The 19,769-nt window shown below is 43.0% G+C and overlaps 1 protein-coding gene across 6 annotated transcripts in view; it reads right to left on the reverse strand.

The window, feature by feature from the left end:
• Positions 1 to 19,769, reverse strand: part of FTCD (formimidoyltransferase cyclodeaminase) — a 1,011,684-nt gene that overhangs the window by 851,637 nt on the left and 140,278 nt on the right. For all 6 annotated transcript variants that reach the window (XM_030210600.1, XM_030210602.1, XM_030210603.1 and 3 more), the window contains exons 3-5: positions 5,113 to 5,296; positions 4,402 to 4,530; positions 2,255 to 2,343 (exon numbers count right to left, since the gene is read on the reverse strand). In XM_030210600.1, coding sequence (XP_030066460.1) covers positions 2,255 to 2,343; positions 4,402 to 4,530; positions 5,113 to 5,296 — 402 coding nt within the window. The remainder of the gene's footprint in view (positions 1 to 2,254; positions 2,344 to 4,401; positions 4,531 to 5,112; positions 5,297 to 19,769) is intronic.

Below are 19,769 nucleotides of genomic sequence, written 5' to 3' on the forward strand. Positions count from 1 at the left end.
AGCGTCCTCTAAGGCCTGGGAATCCACCCGAGGGCGTTTACTTCCGGGGGCCTCAACCCCTTTATCGGACAAGGGAGAAGGGGCAGCATTCTGCATAAGGAAGGCCTGATGCAGCAGCAAAATAAACTCGGGGGAGAAACCCCCCAGACTGTGCACTTCAGCATCCTGGGCCACAGCCCTAGACGCACCCTCAACCGGCGCTCGTAAGAGCGGGGGAGAAACATGCTGCGCATCCAAGATGGCGTCCGGCGCGACACTCCGCGAAGGAGCCGCGCGGGAAGAACGGCGCTTAACTTTAGCCGCTTTTTTGCCGTCGCCCAAATCAAGGGCGGCCATGGCATGAACGTCTCCCAGCTCAAGGGCGGCCCAAGAAGAAGCCGTCCGAGCAGAGTGGCCGGCCAAGATGGCGGAGGCGAGCAGCGGGGGATGGGCGTTTATGGCGGGAAAAACCGCCGCACCGGAGGAAGACCCGGGACACTGACCGGCCTCCGAACTGACACCCAATAAGGGCGAATCAGACTTTAATACCCCCGCATCCCTGCTAGGAGCGCACACGCGGTCCGGGGAGCGATTCTTCGCGCCCTCGCCCTCTGACGCCATAGGCCACGTGGAGATCGATCGGGGAACCCCCTGCCCGCTATAAAAAGGTAAAAATTACCTGCTTCTCGCTCCGAGCTGTAACGACCTGGTGTCCCAGTGAGTAGCTGCAATAAACGTTTAAATAAACGTCGAAATAAACGCCTTTAAGGACATCCAAAATTTTTTTATTTTTTTTTTTTTTAACGGAGCCAGCGGGAGGGGGGAGAAAAGGAGGGACCTGGCGCCACCAGGTTTGCACTTGCTCAAGAAGAGCCCTCAACCCCAGGCACTCAACAAAACCTAAAAATTAGGCTTGGAGGCCTAGCCAGAGCTGCTGCTGTGTGTGACCACCACCTGCTGAGATAGAGAACATACTGAGGAGTTTCTGGCAGCACATGACCACATATAGGGAGGCAAAAGGATTGCTCTCTATCTCCACCTGCTGGTAGATGGACACAACCCACCAGTCTATGGATTGATCAGCATGATGATATGGAAGATTTCTTTATAAATGTTACAATCCAACCTATTACTCAGGAACTTATATTCTTTTACCATGTATATACGCACTTGAATGCAACATCATTTGTAATTATGTTAACCGGAAATGGCAATCGCCACTACGGCAAATGTAAGCCACATTGAGCCTGCAAAGTGGTGGGAAAGTGTGGGATACAAATGCTACAAATAAATAAATAAATAAAATTCCTTAATCTCCACTACCCCAGCTGCAAAGGAATTAAATATAAATCCACATATGCATCCAGCTTCTCCTACATAAGCGCGCAACTATGGAACACACTACCAAAGGCCATAAAAACAATGCATGACCCAACAGTCTTCCGAAAACAACTGAAAACCAACCTATTCAAGAAGGCATACCATAACGATCCATCCTAAATACTAGACAACCAGACTCTACATGAACTAGACAAAACCAAACTCTTTACACTAGACTGGTAACCTTCGCTGCTACTAATGAAAGTTATGCAATACGCACTACCACTTTATTTCTCATGCCGGAATTGAACTTTCAATAGTTGATTATCTAACTTATGTTATTACTCAAGAACTTTCTATAGTTGATTATCTAACTTATGTTACTTATTACTCAGGAACTTCAATGCAATACCACTTTGTATTCTACTTTATCATTTATGCACCTTAATGCATTACCACTTGTAATTCTCTATCTGGAAATGGCAATCGCCATTACAGCATAATGTAAGCCACATTGAGCCTGCAAATTGGTGGGAAAATGTGGGATACAAATGCAATAAATAAATAAATAAGCAAGCTCCAGTGGCCAGTGCAATTAGCTAGCACCAGTTATTCAATGATGATGGTGCCCAGACACAGCCCAACACTGAATATCTGGAGCTAATTTAGCCAGCAAAGGTTAGCAATTTAAAAAAAAAAAAACATTCTGACTACCACCATCTGAATATCAGCTGGAATGTTTTGTTTGTGAAGCATTAAAGTATTTGACTTCTCTAAAGTCTCTGCCTTCATATTTGACCTATCTTGAGAGGTCCCAGGAGGAAAGGCCAGGGGCAATAAAATGGACCTAGTGTGGCTGTCCCACTGACCATTGGAAGGCACTCTGTCCAGCATATAGCACATGAGGTGGTGCTCCAATAGAATATAACAGTATAAATCCTGCTGCTGCTATTACCTTCTCAGGAAGTGCTTCATACTGGCCAAGGCGTATGGCAGGCAGTGATTTCCGATTCTCCTGCTGTGCAGCCTCTGCATACAGATAAACTATGAGAAAAAAAGAAGCAGACCACTGAAAGTGAGTAAACCTGCCCGTCTTTTTTGAGAGAAGAAATAAAATGATTGGTTCCTATCAACTTCAGTCCCCCCCCCCCCCCCCCCCCACAGGAGAGAGAGAACATTGTCACCCTAGTAGAACCCTACCAGAGTGCCAGTCAGCAACACTCCTTTCCCAAAGAGCGGGAGACATGCATTTGTTCCTTCTTGTAGAGACCAGAGAGGCTAGAGAAAGTCCCAACCCCAAAGCCTCAATTCCATTTCACAGAGACTGGTTCACCCTAACATTCCAATATTTTATTCAGAATCAGAATTTCTGAAACAGTAAGGAACCATGTTTTAAGAGGAATATTTACAAAAGACCTGACTATGAAGAAAGATCTAATGTCCTTAGATCTTTCTTCATTGGTTGATGATCATTATTAGTAAAATCATCAACCAATGAATATCTTTGTACTCTGTTTATATAGTGGGTGGGGAATACAATTTATTTCCTGAACATTTGGTGTAATCACATCATTTGCTCCCACTGACACATCCAGCAAGAACTACAACATTTTTAAAAGGATATTTGTAAGTACCTCAAGTTGGAGGATCCAGGATAAAAGAGATCTAAATTCTCCTTAAGTCTCCCTCCCACATCCACTACTTCAGACAACTATCCATTTACTTTCACAGATTCCAGATAGAGAATCAGTGGTTTCTGCTCACAGGACGAGGAGCAGAAACCAATAAGAGCCAGATGCACTAAAGTCATCGTTAGAGCCATTCCCTACCGAATTCCATAGTGAATCGGTAGGGAACGGCTATGCATCAAGGAAAGGGAATGCAAATGAGCTACTCGTTGTAGCTCACTTGCATTCTCTATTCCATCGTAAAACAGTCGGCCAATCGGCCGGTCGAGCATGCACAGAGCAGCAAAGCGTTATGCTGGCTGCTCTGCGCATGCCAAATACGCCTCCCTGTGCCGCCTGAAGACACCGCGCCACTCACCCCCCCCCCCCCCCCCCACACCGCAATAATAAAAACAAAAGTGCAGTTGAGGCCGGCCATCGAATAAAGCCATCCGTTTTCGCCGTCATTCACCTCCGCAATAATAAAAAATGTATTTTTTGGCCGTGCTTCACTCAGCTGAGAGACCCGCTGTGATTGGCTCAGAGACTTCCGGGTCTCTCAGCTGAGTGAAAGACGGCCAAAAAGAAAGTTTTTATCCTTGCTGGATGCGAAGGAGCTGTTCATGCACAGTTAAATCTGTACAAATCTCTACAGATGAAATATCATCAGTTCAAAGTGTCTTGCTTTCGCTTTCTCAGATGTCAACTCTGAGATCCTGTGACTGGCTTTTATTATCATCCAGTCTCAGCTGTTGTTCCCTTTACAAGTGGCTAGTACATTCCAGTACTTCAGAACAGAGAAATCCATTTAACCTCCTCAGCTGATATTTCTTTTCCCTTTAGCTGCTGCCTAGCTTGTCTGCCTCTCAGCAAAGAGCCTTTGAAATCTGATCCTGCAATGGCTGACAACTATTTGAAAGCTTAATCTCAAACCGACAGAACATGCTGATAGCTGCAGAAATTTTGTGTCATAAGTTGTGTTTCAGCTCTGGCAAGTCGACTGCAGACAATAGCCAACCCTTAGTGTCCTTCCAGTTTTCCTGCACAGACATCACAGTTCCCCTGCCCGGAACGAGCACTTGGCCGTTTTTGACCCCCCCCCCCCCCCCCCCCCCCATTTTTTTTTTTTACATTTTAATAATTTTTCCAATCCCGCGCAGCCCCAACAAGAGGTACAGACCTCTCGTTAGATTTTCCAGCGTTTTCCAGCATTAAGGCAATCGGAAAAGGTTAGTGCATCTCATTACAATAGGGTTTCTACGCAATTTGCTCATCTGCATTCCGTTTTCGTTAGCTGCTACTGTCGTCGGAAAAAAGTGTTTAGTGCATGCCAGGTTTACTACTTGCTCGTTAATGGCTCGTTAAGTTTAGTGCATCTGGCTCTAAGTCTCCAAGCATTCTTACTCAGGAAAGAACAAGACTTGCTACAACTAACCAGGCACTTCCAATTCCGAGGCCAGCTGCTGCCCAAAGCGACGGGCACAAAAGACACATTCCTCCATGGACACATCTTTTACAGGAATGAAGGGGCAGACATCGAGGGCGCCCATGCGGGGGTGCTCACCTGTAATGAAGGAAGAAACACTCAGAAAAGGTGTAAAAAGTAAGGACAGGAGAATACCAATGAGCGAGACAGGCAGAGCACTAATGAGTAATACGTAAAAATAAGAAGATGAGTATTCCCATATGTAATAATAGCATAATAAATGACAGCAGATAAAGACCAAGTGGCCCATCCAGTTTACCTAACAAGGTGCTCAGTTATAATGCCACTCTGTGCAGGTTAGTCGCCATGCAATTCTGTTTAGGACCTTATCATTCCTTCCAAACTCTTCTGAAAATGGAAATCTGTCAGTGTTACTTTCCACCCCTAAAATAGCAATGGCAAGCCTGAACCAATGTTCCCCATCTGTCCTTCAGTTGTGCTTTTGCTGCACCAAAACCACAGTGAAGATGTTTCCCCTCTACCATTTTCCCCATAAAATGCAGGTTATCTAGGTACTTCTCTCTAACAATCACCATCCTCCATAGCAGGTTAAAGTAATGTCTTTCCTGAACTTCAAGTATCTAATCCTTTCTCTACTACAGTTCTGTGCAGGAAGCCCCCCCCCTCCCCTCTAATCCAGATCTGGATCACAGGATTTACCTTTATGTTTGGTCATGTCGATTAGCTGGAATGCTATCCGGGCTGCACAGAGGGCCCCCTGAATGACAGCATTGGGAGAGCCCACAAATGTGTACACGGTCCGGTTGGTAGAAGGGCCAGCATCTACATCCAAAAGCAAACAGCCTTCTGTTTGTGAAATGGCATCAGCAATAGCATCTATAACCTACAGAGTAACAAACACATTCACAAATATGGCAAAGGGAAAGGAGGATTGTTTCACAAAAATTTCCAGTTTTCATTACTTATTCTGTTAGTCACTAGCTGTGAGCTAGGGAACCATAAGAAAAACATTGTTTAATTGTGTGCTTCAAGAGTTGATGCTAAATATGGTTGTATACAATCCATAATAAATTAATTAAAGCATGCAGAATGGGAGGGCTGATAAGATAGGACACCTTGATATGTTCAGAATAGTGAAGTTTAGCCATCATAGAGACAGTTTCTAGGAAGGAGGAAGCTCACCAATACTGAATAACTTGGCTGTGTTAATGCCAAACAATATCTTTCTGAGTTTACACAAAATTACATGTGTGGCAGTTCTTATGCTGCAGCAATCCTGCATCTCCCCACCCCTCCAATCACTTAGTTTTGACTGGGGTGAGAACAATTGCAAATGGCTTGTGTGACTGGTGAACTACTGTCTTCAAAGATCTATTGCAGGTAAGCACCTATGATTTTCTGAACACAAACAATTCACCTGTTTATGTTTGTTTATTAAGCACTTGATATACTGCTTTTCAGGGTTACAATCAAGGTGGTTTACATTATAAAGCTAAAATAGTAGGGATAGTGGGGAGGACAGACTTAAAACTGAGCTTGCAGATGCCACATTGTCAACAATTCCAGAACCTCCAGTACCCTAGGCAAAGGCATTTTCGAAAGAGAAGGGCGCCCATCTTCTGACACAAATCAGAAGATGGGCGTCCTCTCAGGGTTGCCCAAATTGGCATAATCGAAAGCCGATTTTGGGCACCCTCAACTGCAGTCTGTCGCGGGGACGACCAAAGTTGACGGGGGCGTGTCGGAGGCGTAGCGAAGGCAGGACTGGGGCGTGCTTAAGAGATGGGTGTCCTCAGCCAATAATGGAAAAAAGAAGGGCGTCCCTGACAAGCATTTGGTCGACTTTACTTGGTCCATTTTTTTTCACGTCCAAGCCTCAAAAAGGTGCCCGAACTGACCAGATGACCACCGGAGGGAATCGGGGATTACCTCTCCTTACTCCCCCAGTGGTCACCAACCCCCTCCCACCCTAAAAAAAATTTAAATTTTTTTTTGCCAGCCTCTATGCCAGCCTCAAATGTCATACCCAGCTCTATGACAGCAGTATGCAGGTCCCTGGAGCAGTTTTAGTGGGTGCAGTGCAATTCAGGCAGGCGGACTCAGGCCCACCTCCCCCTACCTGTTACACTTGTGGTGGTAAATGTGAGCCCTTCAAAACCCACCCGAAACCCACTGTACCCATATGTAGGTGCCCCCCCTTCACCCCTTAGGGCTATGGTAGTGGTGTACAGTTGTGGAGAGTGAGTTTGGGGGGGGGGGGTTGGAGAGCTCAGCACCCAAGGTAAGGGAGCTATGCACCTGGGAGCAATTTGTGAAGTCCACTGCAGTGCCCCCTAGGGTGCCAGGTCTGAGCACACCACCCAAACTCTCATCCACTCTCTCATTACCTCTCACCTTGACTACTGCAACCTACTCCTCACTGGCCTCCCACTTAACCTTATCTATCCCCCCTTCAATCCGTTCAGAACTCTGCTGCGCATCTTATCTTCTGCCTAGACCGATATGCTCATATCACCCCTCTCCTCAAGTCACTTCACTGGCTTCCGATCAGGTACAGCATACAATTCAAGCTTCTCCTACTAACCTACAAATGCACTCAATCTGCAGCCCCTCACTAACTCTCTACCCTCATCTCCCCTTACGCTCCTACCCGTAACCTCCGCTTACAGGACAAATCCCTCCTCTCAGAACCCTTCTCCACCACCGTCAACTCCAGACTCCGCCCTTTCTGCCTCGCCTCACCCTATGCTTAGAATAAACTCCCTGAGCCCATACACCAAGCCCCCTCCATACCCATCTTCAAATCCTTGCTCAAAGCCCACTTCTTCAATGTTGCTTTCGGCACCTAACCATTGTACCTCTATCAAGGAAATCTAGACTGCCTCAATCTTGATTGACTGCACTTTTTGTCCTTTAGATTGTAAGCTCCTTTGAGCAGGGACTGTCCTTCTTTGTTAATTGTACAGCGCTGCACAACCCTGGTAGCGCTTTAGAAATGTTAAATAGTAGTAAATAGTAGTAGTAGTGTCCTGGCATGTGAGGGGGACCAGTGCACTACGAAGACTGGCTCCTCCCATGACCAAATGGCTTGGATTTGGTCGTTTTTGAGATGGGCGTCCTTGGTTTCCATTATCGCCGAAAACCGGGAACGACCATCTCTAAGGTCAACCTAAATGTTGAGATTTGGGTGTCCCCAACCGTATTATCGAAATGAAATATGGACGCTCATCTTGTTTCGATAATAGCGGTTTTCCCGCCCCTTCACGGGGCCGTCCTACGGGGACGCCCTCAGGAAAACTTGGGCGCCCTGTTCGATTATGCCCCTCCACGACTGCTCCTCAATGAAAAGGCTCTAAGTCTCCTTTTGAATTTCTTACAGTTAGACTCTACCCTTAGACAAATAGAGTGAATTCCAGAGCACTGGGCCCATGAAGTAAAATGCAGAATGATGAGTGCTCTCATGTCTTGCAAAAGTTGATGGAAGGAGGACTAAATGGTTTTGAGTTTGAAATCACAACATTCTAATGAGCTGATATGGAATTAGCTGGTTAAAGAGATAATGCGGCAGATTAGAAAAGAACCTCTCATGCACTACAATTAAAACTTTAAACTTGCTGTGATAGATAATAAGTAACCAAGGAGATTCTCGAAGCAGGGGAGTAATATAGACAGTGAAGCAAAAAGACCTGAAAGGTGATTTTACAAGGCATTACAGTACAGTAATCTAAATGACTGATTATTAATGAAAAAACTAACAGAGTTAATGATAATTTATTAAGGTATGGACAAAGAGCCCTGAGTGGAGGAGTAGCCTAGTGGTTAGTGCAGTGGACTTTGATCCTGGGGAACTGAGTTCGATTCCCACTGCAGCTCCTTGTGACTCTGGGCAAGTCACTTAATCCTCCATTGCCCCTGGTACAAAATAAGTACCTGAATATATGTAAACCACTTTGAATGTAGTTGCAAAAACCTCAGAAAGGCGGTATGTCAAGTCTCATTACCCTATCCCTTAATATATCATAGGACAACAAAGCAAAGGTGAACTAATGATGAAATCTGCTGGTCAAAGGTAGATGACAGTCCCAGAGAACACTCAATATGTTCATAGAAGTGTTAAATACATGATTAAGCAATGTTGGAATTAATATAGGAACACGTGGCGGGGCATTTTCGAAAGAAACGTCTACGTTTGGATTTGGATGTCTTTGTAAAACATCCAAATCTAGAGGCAGGGAAAAGCTCATTTTCAAAACAAGATGGACATCCATCTTTCATTTCGAAAATAACAAGGACGTCCTTGGATTGGACGTCCCTAGATTTGGACGTCTTTGACTGTCAGCGATTTTTGATACCAAAGACGTCCATGTCTAAAATGTCCAAATGCAAGCCATTTGGACAAGGGAGGAGCCAGCATTTGTAGTGCACTGGTCCCCCTGACATACCAGGACAGCAATTGGGCACCCTACGGGGCACTGCAGTGGATTTCATAAAATGCTCCAAGGTACATAGCTCCCTTACCTTACGTGCTGAGCCCCCAAAACCCACTACCCTCAACTGTACACCACTACCATAGCCCTTACGGGTGAAAGGGGGGCACCTATATGTAGGCACAGAGGGTTTGTGATGGGTTTTGGAGGGCTCGCTGTTTCCTCCAGAAATGTAGCAGGTAGGGGGGGTACGGGCCTGGGTCCGCCTGTCTGCAGTGCACTGCACCCACTAAAACTGCTCCAGGGACCTGCATACAGCTGTCATGGACCTGAGTATGACATCTGAGGCTGACATGTAATATTTTTAATGATGTTTTCTGAGGGTCGGAGGGGGTTAGTAACCACTGGGAGAGTAACGGGAGGTCATCCCTGATTCCCTCCAGTGGTCATCTGGTCATTTCGGGCACCTTTTTGTGCCTTATTCATAATAAAAACACGTCCAGGTGAAAACGTCCAAGTTTTAGTTTAGGACATCTCTGATTTTTCGATTATGGCTCAAAGACATCCAAGTCTTAGGCACGCGTAAGTCCCGCCTTCACCACGCCTCCAATATGCCCCCTTGAGATTTGGACATCCTTGTGATGGACTTTCGCTAGAGACGTCCAAAATCGGGTTTCGATTATACCGATTTGGACGTTTCTGAGAGATGGATATCCAAGTGCCAATTTATGTTGAAAGATCTCTTTCAACATCTCTTTCGAAAATGTGCCTATTAGCCAATCATCAATCCACATGACTAAGATTTAAAAGGATTTAGTTTAAAGACGATTCTGAGATAGCCAGTCTGTGACAGGTGAGAAGTACTATTCTTTCTGTAAAGAAATATTTCCTTAGATTATCCTGAGTCTATCCTCTTTCACCTTCATCCATTGCCTCCTTGTTCCAGTATTTGAAAAGAAATAGGCCCGCTACCAGTGCATTTATGCCATGGAGGCATTTAAATGTCTCTGTTATATCTCTCCTTTCTCAAAATATACATATTGAGATCTTCAAGTCTGTCCCAATGTGCCTTATGATGAAGACCATTGGCCATTTTAGCAGCCATCCTCTGGAACAGCTCTATCATGTTTATATCTTTTTAAAGGTACATTTTCCAGAATCTTACACAGTACTCCAAATGATGTCTCATTAGAGATTTATACAAAGGCACTATTTTATTTATTTGCTGCATTTGTATCCCACATTTTCCCACCTATTTGTAGGCTCAGTGTGGCTTACATTATGTTGCACTGGCATCATCATTAACAGAGTAAGAGGTTCAGCATATTATTACAATTAGTGTGCAAGAATATCAGGTAAATAGGGTAAATAAAAGATAATACGTAACATATTTATTTATTTATTGCATTTGTACCCCACATTTTCCCACCTATTTGCAGGCTCAATGTGGCTTACAGAGGTCTGTTATGGCATTGCCATTCCAGGGTGTCAGATACAATTGTTGATGCAAAGAGATTGAAGATGGAAAGAAGTACTAAGAAGGTAGATATAGAAAGATGACTTTCAGATTGGGGTGGATTGGTGAGGTGGTATAGTTTTTTGTTGTTGTTGTTACATTTGTACCCCGCGCTTTCCCACTCATGGCAATGCGGCTTACATATTGTATACAGGTACTTATTTGTACCTGGGGCAATGGAGGGTTAAGTGACTTGCCCAGAGTCACAAGGAGCTGCCTGTGCCTGAAGTGGGAATCAAACTCAGTTCCTCAGTTCCCCAGGACCAAAGTCCACCACCCTAACCACTAGGCCACTCCTAAGCTATGGGTCCTCTTTGTAGGCTTTATTGAAGAGATACGTCTTCAGGGATTTACGAAAGTTGGATATTTCGTTGATTGTTTTCAAATCAGCTGGTAGTGCGTTCCACAGCTGCGTACTCATGTAGGAGAAGGAGGTCGCGTGTATAAGCTTGTATTTTAGTCCTTTACAGCTGGAGAAGTGTAGGTTAAGAAATTTTCGGGATGATCTTTTGGCATTTCTGGGAGGTAGGTCCACGAGGTTTAGCATGTAGGTCAGGGCGTCTCCGTGGATGATTTTGTGTATGATAGTACAGATCTTAAACGTGGTCCGTTCCTTAAGTGGGAGCCAGTGGAGTTTCTCTCTTAAGGGTTTTGCACTTTCATATTTTGGTTTTCCAAATATGAGTCTGGCGGCGGTATTTTGGGCTGTTTGTAGTTTCTTGATGGTCTGTTCTTTGCAGCCAGCATACAGTACGTTGCAGTAATCCAGATAACTTAGTACCATTGATTGTACCAGGATACGAAAGATGGATCTCGGGAAGAAAGGTTTTACTCTTTTGAGTTTCCACATGGAGTGGAACATCTTTTTCGTAGTGTTCTTCACGTGGGTTTCAAGTGTGAGGTTTCGGTCAATGGTAACTCCAAGAATTTTCAGATTGTTTGAGACAGGAAGAGAAAAGTTTGGAGTGGTTATAGTGGTGAAGTTGCTTGTATTATGCTGTGAGGTGAGTACAAGACATTGCATTTTTTCTGCATTCAGTTTTAATTGGAATGCGTCTGCCCAAGAGTGCATGATGTGGAGGCTTTGGTTAATCTCGTTGGTGATTTCGTTTAGATCATGTTTAAATGGGATATAGATCGTGACATCATCTGCATATATGTAGGGGTTGAGGTTTTGATTAGCTAGTAATTTGGCTAAGGGTATCATCATCAGATTGAAGAGGGTGGGTGAGAGGGGGGATCCTTGGGGTACTCCACATTCGGGTGTCCATGGGGCTGATATATCCGCGTTCGTTGTTACTTGGTATGATCTTGTGGTCAGGAATCCTTTGAGCCAGCTAAGGACTTTACCTCCAACTCTGAAGTATTCTAGTATGTATAATAGTATTCCATGATACCATGTCAAAGGCACTGGACATGTCAAATTGTAGGAGGAGTATGTTGCTGCCAGTTGCAATTGATTGTTTGAATGAGTTCATTACAGACACTAGTACAGTTTCGGTGCTGTGATTCGACCGAAATCCTGATTAAAACTCGTGTAGAATTGAGTGTTTATCTAGGTAGTCGGTGAGTTGTTTCGTCACTATGTTCTCCATGAGTTTGGTTATAAGCGGAATAGATGCTACTGGGTGATAGTTTTTTTTTTTTGTTACATTTGTAACCCGCGCTTTCCCACTCATGGCAGGCTCAATGCGGCTTACGTATACAGGTACTTATTTGTACCTGGGGCAATGGAGGGTTAAGTGACTTGCCCAGAGTCACAAGGAGCTGCCTGTGCCTGAAGTGGGAATCGAACTCTGTTCCCCAGCTCCCCAGGACCAGAGTCCACCACCCTAACCACTAGGCCACTCCTCCACTCCTTGTTGGTTAGGTCCATTGTATTTTTCTTTGCATCTTTAGGTAGCGGGGTAAATAAAATGTTTCCTTTATCCGTGGGGAATAGGCCATTTTTTAGCATGTAGTTTAGGTGATTCGTGAGGTCTGTTGTGAGTTGTTGGGGGGCAGATCTAATAAGGATATTGGGGCAGATGTCTAATTTGCATTGGGACTTGGCATATTTTCCAAGTGATTGTGAGATGTCGTTGGATGAGAGTGTGTCAAAGTTAGTCCATGATCGGTCTGCTGGGTATTCCCCAGGTACTAGGTCTAAGCATTCAAAGAGGTTTGAATGATCGGTTGGGTTGGTAGGTAGCAAGAGTCGCAACTTTATAATTTTTTCTTTAAAGTAATTTGCTAGATTGGTAGCAGATAGGGTGTCTATGCTTTTGGAAGTAACCGGTGTAGTATTTAGTAGTTTGTTTACGAGTGAGAAGAGTTTGTGTGTATCCTTGTAGTTTGGTCCAATTTTGGTTTTATAAAATGTTCTTTTAGTTTTTCTAATGGTATATTTGTATTTTCTTTGTAGTTGTTTCCAGTCTTGGAGTGTAGATTCGTCTTTTTTCTTGTTCCACGCTCATTCTAATCTTCTGACCTGTGTTTTTAGTTTTTTCAGTTCTTCGTTAAACCATGGTATAGAGTTATTTCTACGTGAGGTTCTGGTTTTAAGCGATGCAATGTTGTCTAGAACTGTTCTGCATCTGTTATCCCATTCACTAAGAAATAGGGGTGAGTCTGTTAATGCTGTCCATTCATCGTTGTAGAATTGTTGCCAAAATGTTAGCGGGTCTATTTTGCCTCTCATAGTATAAGTTTGTTGTTTTTGTTGTATATTTTTTGTTTGCCAGTGAAGGGAGAGGTTTGCTCTGTAGCGATCAGACCATGGTGTGGCTGTCCATTTTGTGTCTATTAGTGTGAGATTTGGTTCTGGTGAGAATTTGTGGGTGATGATATCTAGTGTGTGCCCTTTATTGTGGGTGGGCTGCATGTTTGGCCAGTGGAGTTCCCATAGTTGAAGGAAGTCCTTGCACTCACATACGTTACTTAGGTTGGTATCCTCAAGGTGAAGGTTGATGTCGCCTGCTATGAGAAGGTTTTGGGTGGAGACGCAGGTGTTTGATATGAAATCCATAAAATGTGTTTGGGATTCTTGCCAATTGTTTTAGTGGTCTGTAAACAGGATAAGGTCTAGGTGGTCGTGTAGAGTTGGGTGGTTGATTCTGACTGAGGCTATTTCAAGTGGGGAAGGATGGATTCAGCTGTTGTTTGACTGTGAATTGGGAATTATAGATTACAGCTATACCTCCTCCTCTCTTTTTCCGTTCCTTGATAAAATAATCAAATTAGAAGGGATCAGTATGGTTGGTTTCATTTCAAGAGTCATGCATAACTTAAAAATTACCCAAATAAACTGACTATATTTTCCACAGAACTTCAGAAAATGGTGGGGACCATATAGCTCATTGTACAAACATCAAAATTATGCCCAATGCCTAAACAGCTAATAGCTAATCATTCAGGACATTTTTTTTTTCATATTCTCTGTTTCTCATTTATTTTTGTGAATGGTTCTCATAATCTTAACCAAATAGGACCTCAGTAGCTCAATGAGAATTAGAGGGCAACATTTCATTAATCGGGAGGACCCGACTACTCCCCATTCTTTATGTACCATTGGTTCCTCATCGGTCCACTCAACCATCCACCCTTAATATTAAATCTCATTCTATGTAGTACTTTATTATCACTTAACTTAGCGATGTCTTGATATCAATTGCTTCTTTATAAATGTTCACTCAGAACCCTTAACTGTAATGTCCTGAATGATTAGTGTTCTATTAGCTGTTTAGGCGTTGGGCATAATTTTGATGTTTGTAGAATAACTTAAAAATTAAACAAGATTCCACAGGCAACCAACGTAATTTCAAAAACAGAGGTGTGGCCCTTTCAAACTTTGAAGTTTTGTATATCATTTGTGCAGCTGTATTTAATATCATCTGAAGTTTCTTCAGAACAGCCCTCCTTACATCTCAGATAGATGATGTTACAATAATCAATGCTGGCTAATACCATCATTATTTGAACAATTAAACGGAATGTATCAGGAGTAAAGTTTGACCTAATACATCTGAGTTTCCATAATAACCTAAAAGCTTTAACCACAATTGTCTATGTTTGGGGTTGAATTGTAAGACACATCAAAATTCACCCCAAGAATCTTCAAGGTGAGCTCTAAAGGAAAAGAATCCCATCAATGCACAAATTGTTTATGGTCAATGCATTGAAAGGGCAAGCACCAAGGGGCCAATATTCAGACTGCGGGAGGCAACCCGGCTAACTCCTGCGGTCAGCAGTGAGACCAGATATTCAATGCTGGGCTATTTCTGGTGACTGGCATTGAATATCCAGTTTAATTTTTGCCAGTTTATTCCAAGCCAATATTCAGTTCTGGCCACTTAAGTTTAAACTGGCCAAACATAGGCCTATTATTTTGGCCGCTCGATTTGGCCGGTGATGTGCTGAATATTAGAGGACAGACGGTTACATCACATGATATAACCGGTTTTCCACTAAGTGCTGACTGGGAATGTTCAGCAGAAGATAACCAGCCATCTCCTGCTGCATATTCACAGATAGCAGGTTAAGCGCTATTTAACCGGCCAAGAGCCATTTCTGGCCAAGTTAACTAACGCTGAATATCAGGGGCAAGAATTTAGTTCTTTCCTTTTTCCACTTTCAGTTTTAAAAGTTGAGGTCCTAATTCCAGGAGTCTATCCTTTCTTAACCTCTGAACAGCATTCTGAATATCACCTTTGAAAAGGGATGTATAGTGTGATAGCATTCACATATATCAATGGATATGAAATCTTATAATAGCTTTTCCGTCAGAGATGCCATCATGATGTTAAATAATATAGATAAGATGGGCGAGCCTTGGAGAACTCCACATTTTGGTGTCCAGATGAGCACCAACACTGGCATGCAGATGCCCCAGGTATCAGAAGAATACCAAAATAGAACTGAAATTAGAAGGAAGATCTGAGGTAATGGGAGAGGGTTACAGAAACAATATTGGCAGGAATACCCTAAACCCCTGGGATTGGAGTAAAGGAACACACATATTGGCAGGGAAGACTCAAACATTAAAAGAGAATTAGAGCAACACCAATATTGGCAGACAGAATCTAGGGCACCAGGAGAGGAGAAAAGCCACACTGAGACACAGAAAGACATCAAGGCACTATGAAAGAGTAAAGCAGCACCAACACTGGAAGTAACAATCCAAAGCACTGGGGATAGTGGTAGAGGTTAAAGCTATAGCCACATTGGCAGGAAGATCCCAAGATATCAGAGAGCGCTAAAGCAACACCAATATTTGCACAAAGTTCCTAGGGCACTACATGGGGGATAAAGTAGCACCAATATTTGCAGAAAGATCTTAAAGCACTAGGAGATAGACTCCAATGCACTGGGAGAGGGGTATAGCAACATCAAAGCTCCAGAAACTACTCAAAGCTCAGGAAAGGTATTTAACACGACCCACAGTAGCAGAAAGATCCAGGCACCAAGAGAGTGGAAAAGCAGGAATCCACAAATCATTTAGGTGTATGGCAAAGAAGCACCAAGAGATCTGGTAAGGTTTGAAGTTTTAAAGGAAAATAAGTCAGTTTGAGGGATGCACTAGGTAGTATCAAGTACCTTAACTAACATAACATAACATACTGGATCAGACCAATGGTACATCTAGGCCCAGTATCCGGTTTTCCAAACAGTGGCCAAGCCAGGTCACAAGTACTGGCAGAAAACCAAAGCGTGGCAACACTCCATACTCAAATCCCAGGGCAAGCAGTGGCTTCCCATGCCTGTCTCAACAGCAGACTATGGACTTTTCTTCAAGAATTTGTCCAAACCTTTTAAAATTCAGATCGCTAACCGCTGTTACCACATCCTCCCAGCAAGACTTCCAGAGCTAACTATTCGTTGAGTGAAAAAATATTTTCCTATTTGTTTTAAAAGTATTTCTATGTAACTTCCTCCAGTGTCCCCTAGTCTTTGTACTTTTGGAACAAGTAAAAAATTGATTTACTTCTACTTGTTCTACACCACTCAGGATTTTGTAGACCTCAATCATATCTACCCTCATCCATCTCTTTTTCAAGCTGAAGAGCCCTTTAGCCTGTCCTCATACGAGAGGAATTTGTCCAGGACAATGTAACCGTATGTGTATACTTTCTATTGTCTTGCTATAAAAATCACATGAAGAATTTAGAGCCTCTTCTTATTGAAAGTACATTCACAATGTAGGCTAAACATCATCTGTATTCTCATGACTGCACTGTTCCACAAACTGCCATAAAGGAGCTACTAGTGACTAGTCCAAAACATAGCTTCTAGTGCAAACAAGATTCATCATCTGAAGTCAATAAATCAAGAGTGGCAGGAAGACTTCAAGCCAAGAGAGAAGAATAAAGCAGCCACGAACAGGAATTAGAAGAGCCCAAAGCAATGGGATGAAATGTTTGGGCACTAGTGTTCAGTAAGATGGGTACTATCACCAAAATATGGCTATTGTAAGGTTCAGTGTGCAGGGTCAGCCTTAGAAGTGGTATCAATACTCAAGGTCTCCGATTTAATTGGGTGCATAAAAATTTGGTAATGGGGGCTAGAAGGTACATCACTCATTCCCCTTCTATACAGTGCACAACAATCATTTCTTTCTCTTACTGTGGGATAAAAGACCAAGCAACAGTGGACAGAAGGCACCAGAAAGGAGCAAAGCAGGCAGAAAACAAAAGACTGACAACTATGAAGAATGACATTGAGTACAAAGAATGTAAACTGATGGCTTTGTTGATATTGGAAAGATGGCATATAAAATCACTAAACTAAAGGTAGGATCAGAATTACTTGGAAAAAAATCAAAATAGTCCTCAAATCAATAATCCCAATAGAGGATTTATTGGGATTATTGATTTGAGCACTATTTTGATTTGTGGAACATTTCCAACAGCAAAGATATAACCATCTCCTGAGGAGTTTAGATGTCAGAGGTGATCCAGGAAATTACAGACCGGTGAGCTTGACCATCGGTGCTGAAGCAAAAATGGTAGAGACTATTATAAAGAACAAAATTACAGAGCATATTCAAAAGCATGGATTAATAAGAAAAGCCAACATGGATTAGTGAAGGGAAATCTTGCCTCACCAATCTATTACATTTCTTTGAAGGAGTGAACAAACGTGTGGACAAAGGTGAGCTGGTCGATATTGTGTATCTGGATTTTCAAAAGGCAGTTGACAAAGTACCTCATGAAAGACTCCAGAGGAAATTGGAGAGTCATGGGACAGGAGGTAGTGTTCTATTGTGGATTAAAAACTGGATGAAGGATAGAAAACAGAGAGTAAGGTTAAATGGTCAGTATTCTCAATGGAGAAGGGTAGATAGTTAGCTTCCGCAGGGGTCTGTGCTGGGACTGCTGCTTTTTAACATATTTATAAATGATCTAGAGATGGGAGTAACTAGTGAGGTAATTAAATTTGCTGATGACACAAAGTTATTCAAAATTATTAAATTGCAAGAGGATAATGAAAAATTACAAGAGGACCTTACAAGACTGGGCATCCAAATGGCAGATGACGTTTAATGTGAGCAAGTGAAAAATTATGCATGTGGGAAAGAAGAACCTGAACTATAGCTAGTAACGCAAGGTTCCACATTAGGAGTCACTGACCAAGAAAGGGATCTAGGTATCATCGTCGATGATACATTGAAACCAGAGGTGTGCTGGTAAATTTTTAACAACAGGCTCTTTCTCCGGACGTAGCCAGCTCTGCAGTTGGAAGGGCCAGGGGCGGCTGGGGGAGGGTGGGGGGTGGGGGAGCAACACTTGCCTCTCTCTCCTCCCTCCCTTCGTGCAGGCACACTAGGCATACCTTTGCTGACAACCAATAAATGGACTGCCACCACTCCCATCGTCTTACTCTGAGCAGCATGCTGGAACTTCTCTCACATGCTCGAGAAGTCCCAGCCTGCTGCTCAGAGCTGGAAACAAGGAGCGGGGAGCGGCAGCAGTAGACTATTTACTTGGCTGGCAGGGCTCAGCATCCCCACCAGCAAAGTAAAAGAGAATTCAGCAGGGGGCCCAAGCCCACATTTTGGGAGCCAGTTGTTAAAGTAGCCATGGAGGGCCCTACTTTAACAACCAGCTCCCAAAATTCTTAAAAACTTAACAACCGGCTCTTGCGAGCCTGCTCCAGCCTGCTCCAGCACACCACTGATTGAAACCCTCTGCTCAGTGTGCAGCGGCGGTGGCTAAGAAAGCAAATAGAATGTTAGGTATTATTAGGAAAGAAATGGAAAACAAAAATGAGGACGTTATATTGCCTTTGTATTGCTCCATTGTGTGACCACACCTTGAATATTGTGTGCAGTTCTGGTCACTGCATCTCAAAAAAGATATAGTGGAATTAGAAAAGGTACAGAGAAGAGCGATGAAAATGATAGAAATCACCAATGAAATCAAGATCAGCTTGAACATCATGGACTCTTGGGCAAATGCATTTCAACTTGGGGTGTACGACAAGGGGCGATAGCTTTTCCTATTACTATTAGGACTTGTTTCCACTTCATTATACAAATAACAAGTCGACAGAGAAGGAACATAGATCGGAGGCTTTTACTAAGCGGGTCAGTTTTTCTTTTCATTTTTCTACTTGTGCCACTTCTTTGTTGTTGGCCTAGCATGCTATCGTTGAATCAGCCACCCTTTTCATCAGATACATTAGTTATTCCGGTACATTGGGGTTGGCGATAGGACTAGTTTTCTAATACATTTACCTACCTCTGGAGGCAAAGGCTCCAATGATACTCCAGTCCCTAAATCGTTATCACTAGCGTTAATAAATTGTCGATCGTTAAAGCGTAAATATAATTGCATTATAGATAGTATTGACCTTTTCCACCTTGATCTATTTGCACTTACAGAGACTTGGCTTCTTCCTGGAGAGGAATCCTATCTATTTCAGAGTCTTCCATCAGAATACTCTGTGAGTTACATATCTCAAGTGGGTAAACGAGGCGGGGGTTTAGCAATTATTTATAAATCTAATTTTAAAGTAACTGATATCACTGATCATGGTCTCCCATACCCAGAACTCTTATTGTTGAAGATAAATATGAGAACTAGTACTTTTAATACACTTCTTTTTATTGTGCTCCATCTAATAATAGTGCAGATTGGGACAATATCTACCAACTATAGCAGATGCTATTGTGAAATTTCCAAATCTCTTGCTATGGGGAGATTTTAATATACATGTAGATGATAATACTGACCCTCGAGCAAAGAGATTTCTTAAATTTATAGAGGATATTGATTTTGTGCAACATGTAAATACCCATGCTGCAGGTCATACTCCTGACCTAATTATGACAGATTAGAAGAGCTACAATGTTCTAAGATTAATACTATACCGGTTTCATGGTCTGATCATTTCTTGCTCCATTTTAAATTAATACTTCCACGACCTGCATGCAG

This window comes from Microcaecilia unicolor, chromosome 7, assembly GCF_901765095.1.
Source record: "Microcaecilia unicolor chromosome 7, aMicUni1.1, whole genome shotgun sequence".
NCBI lineage: Eukaryota > Metazoa > Chordata > Amphibia > Gymnophiona > Siphonopidae > Microcaecilia > Microcaecilia unicolor.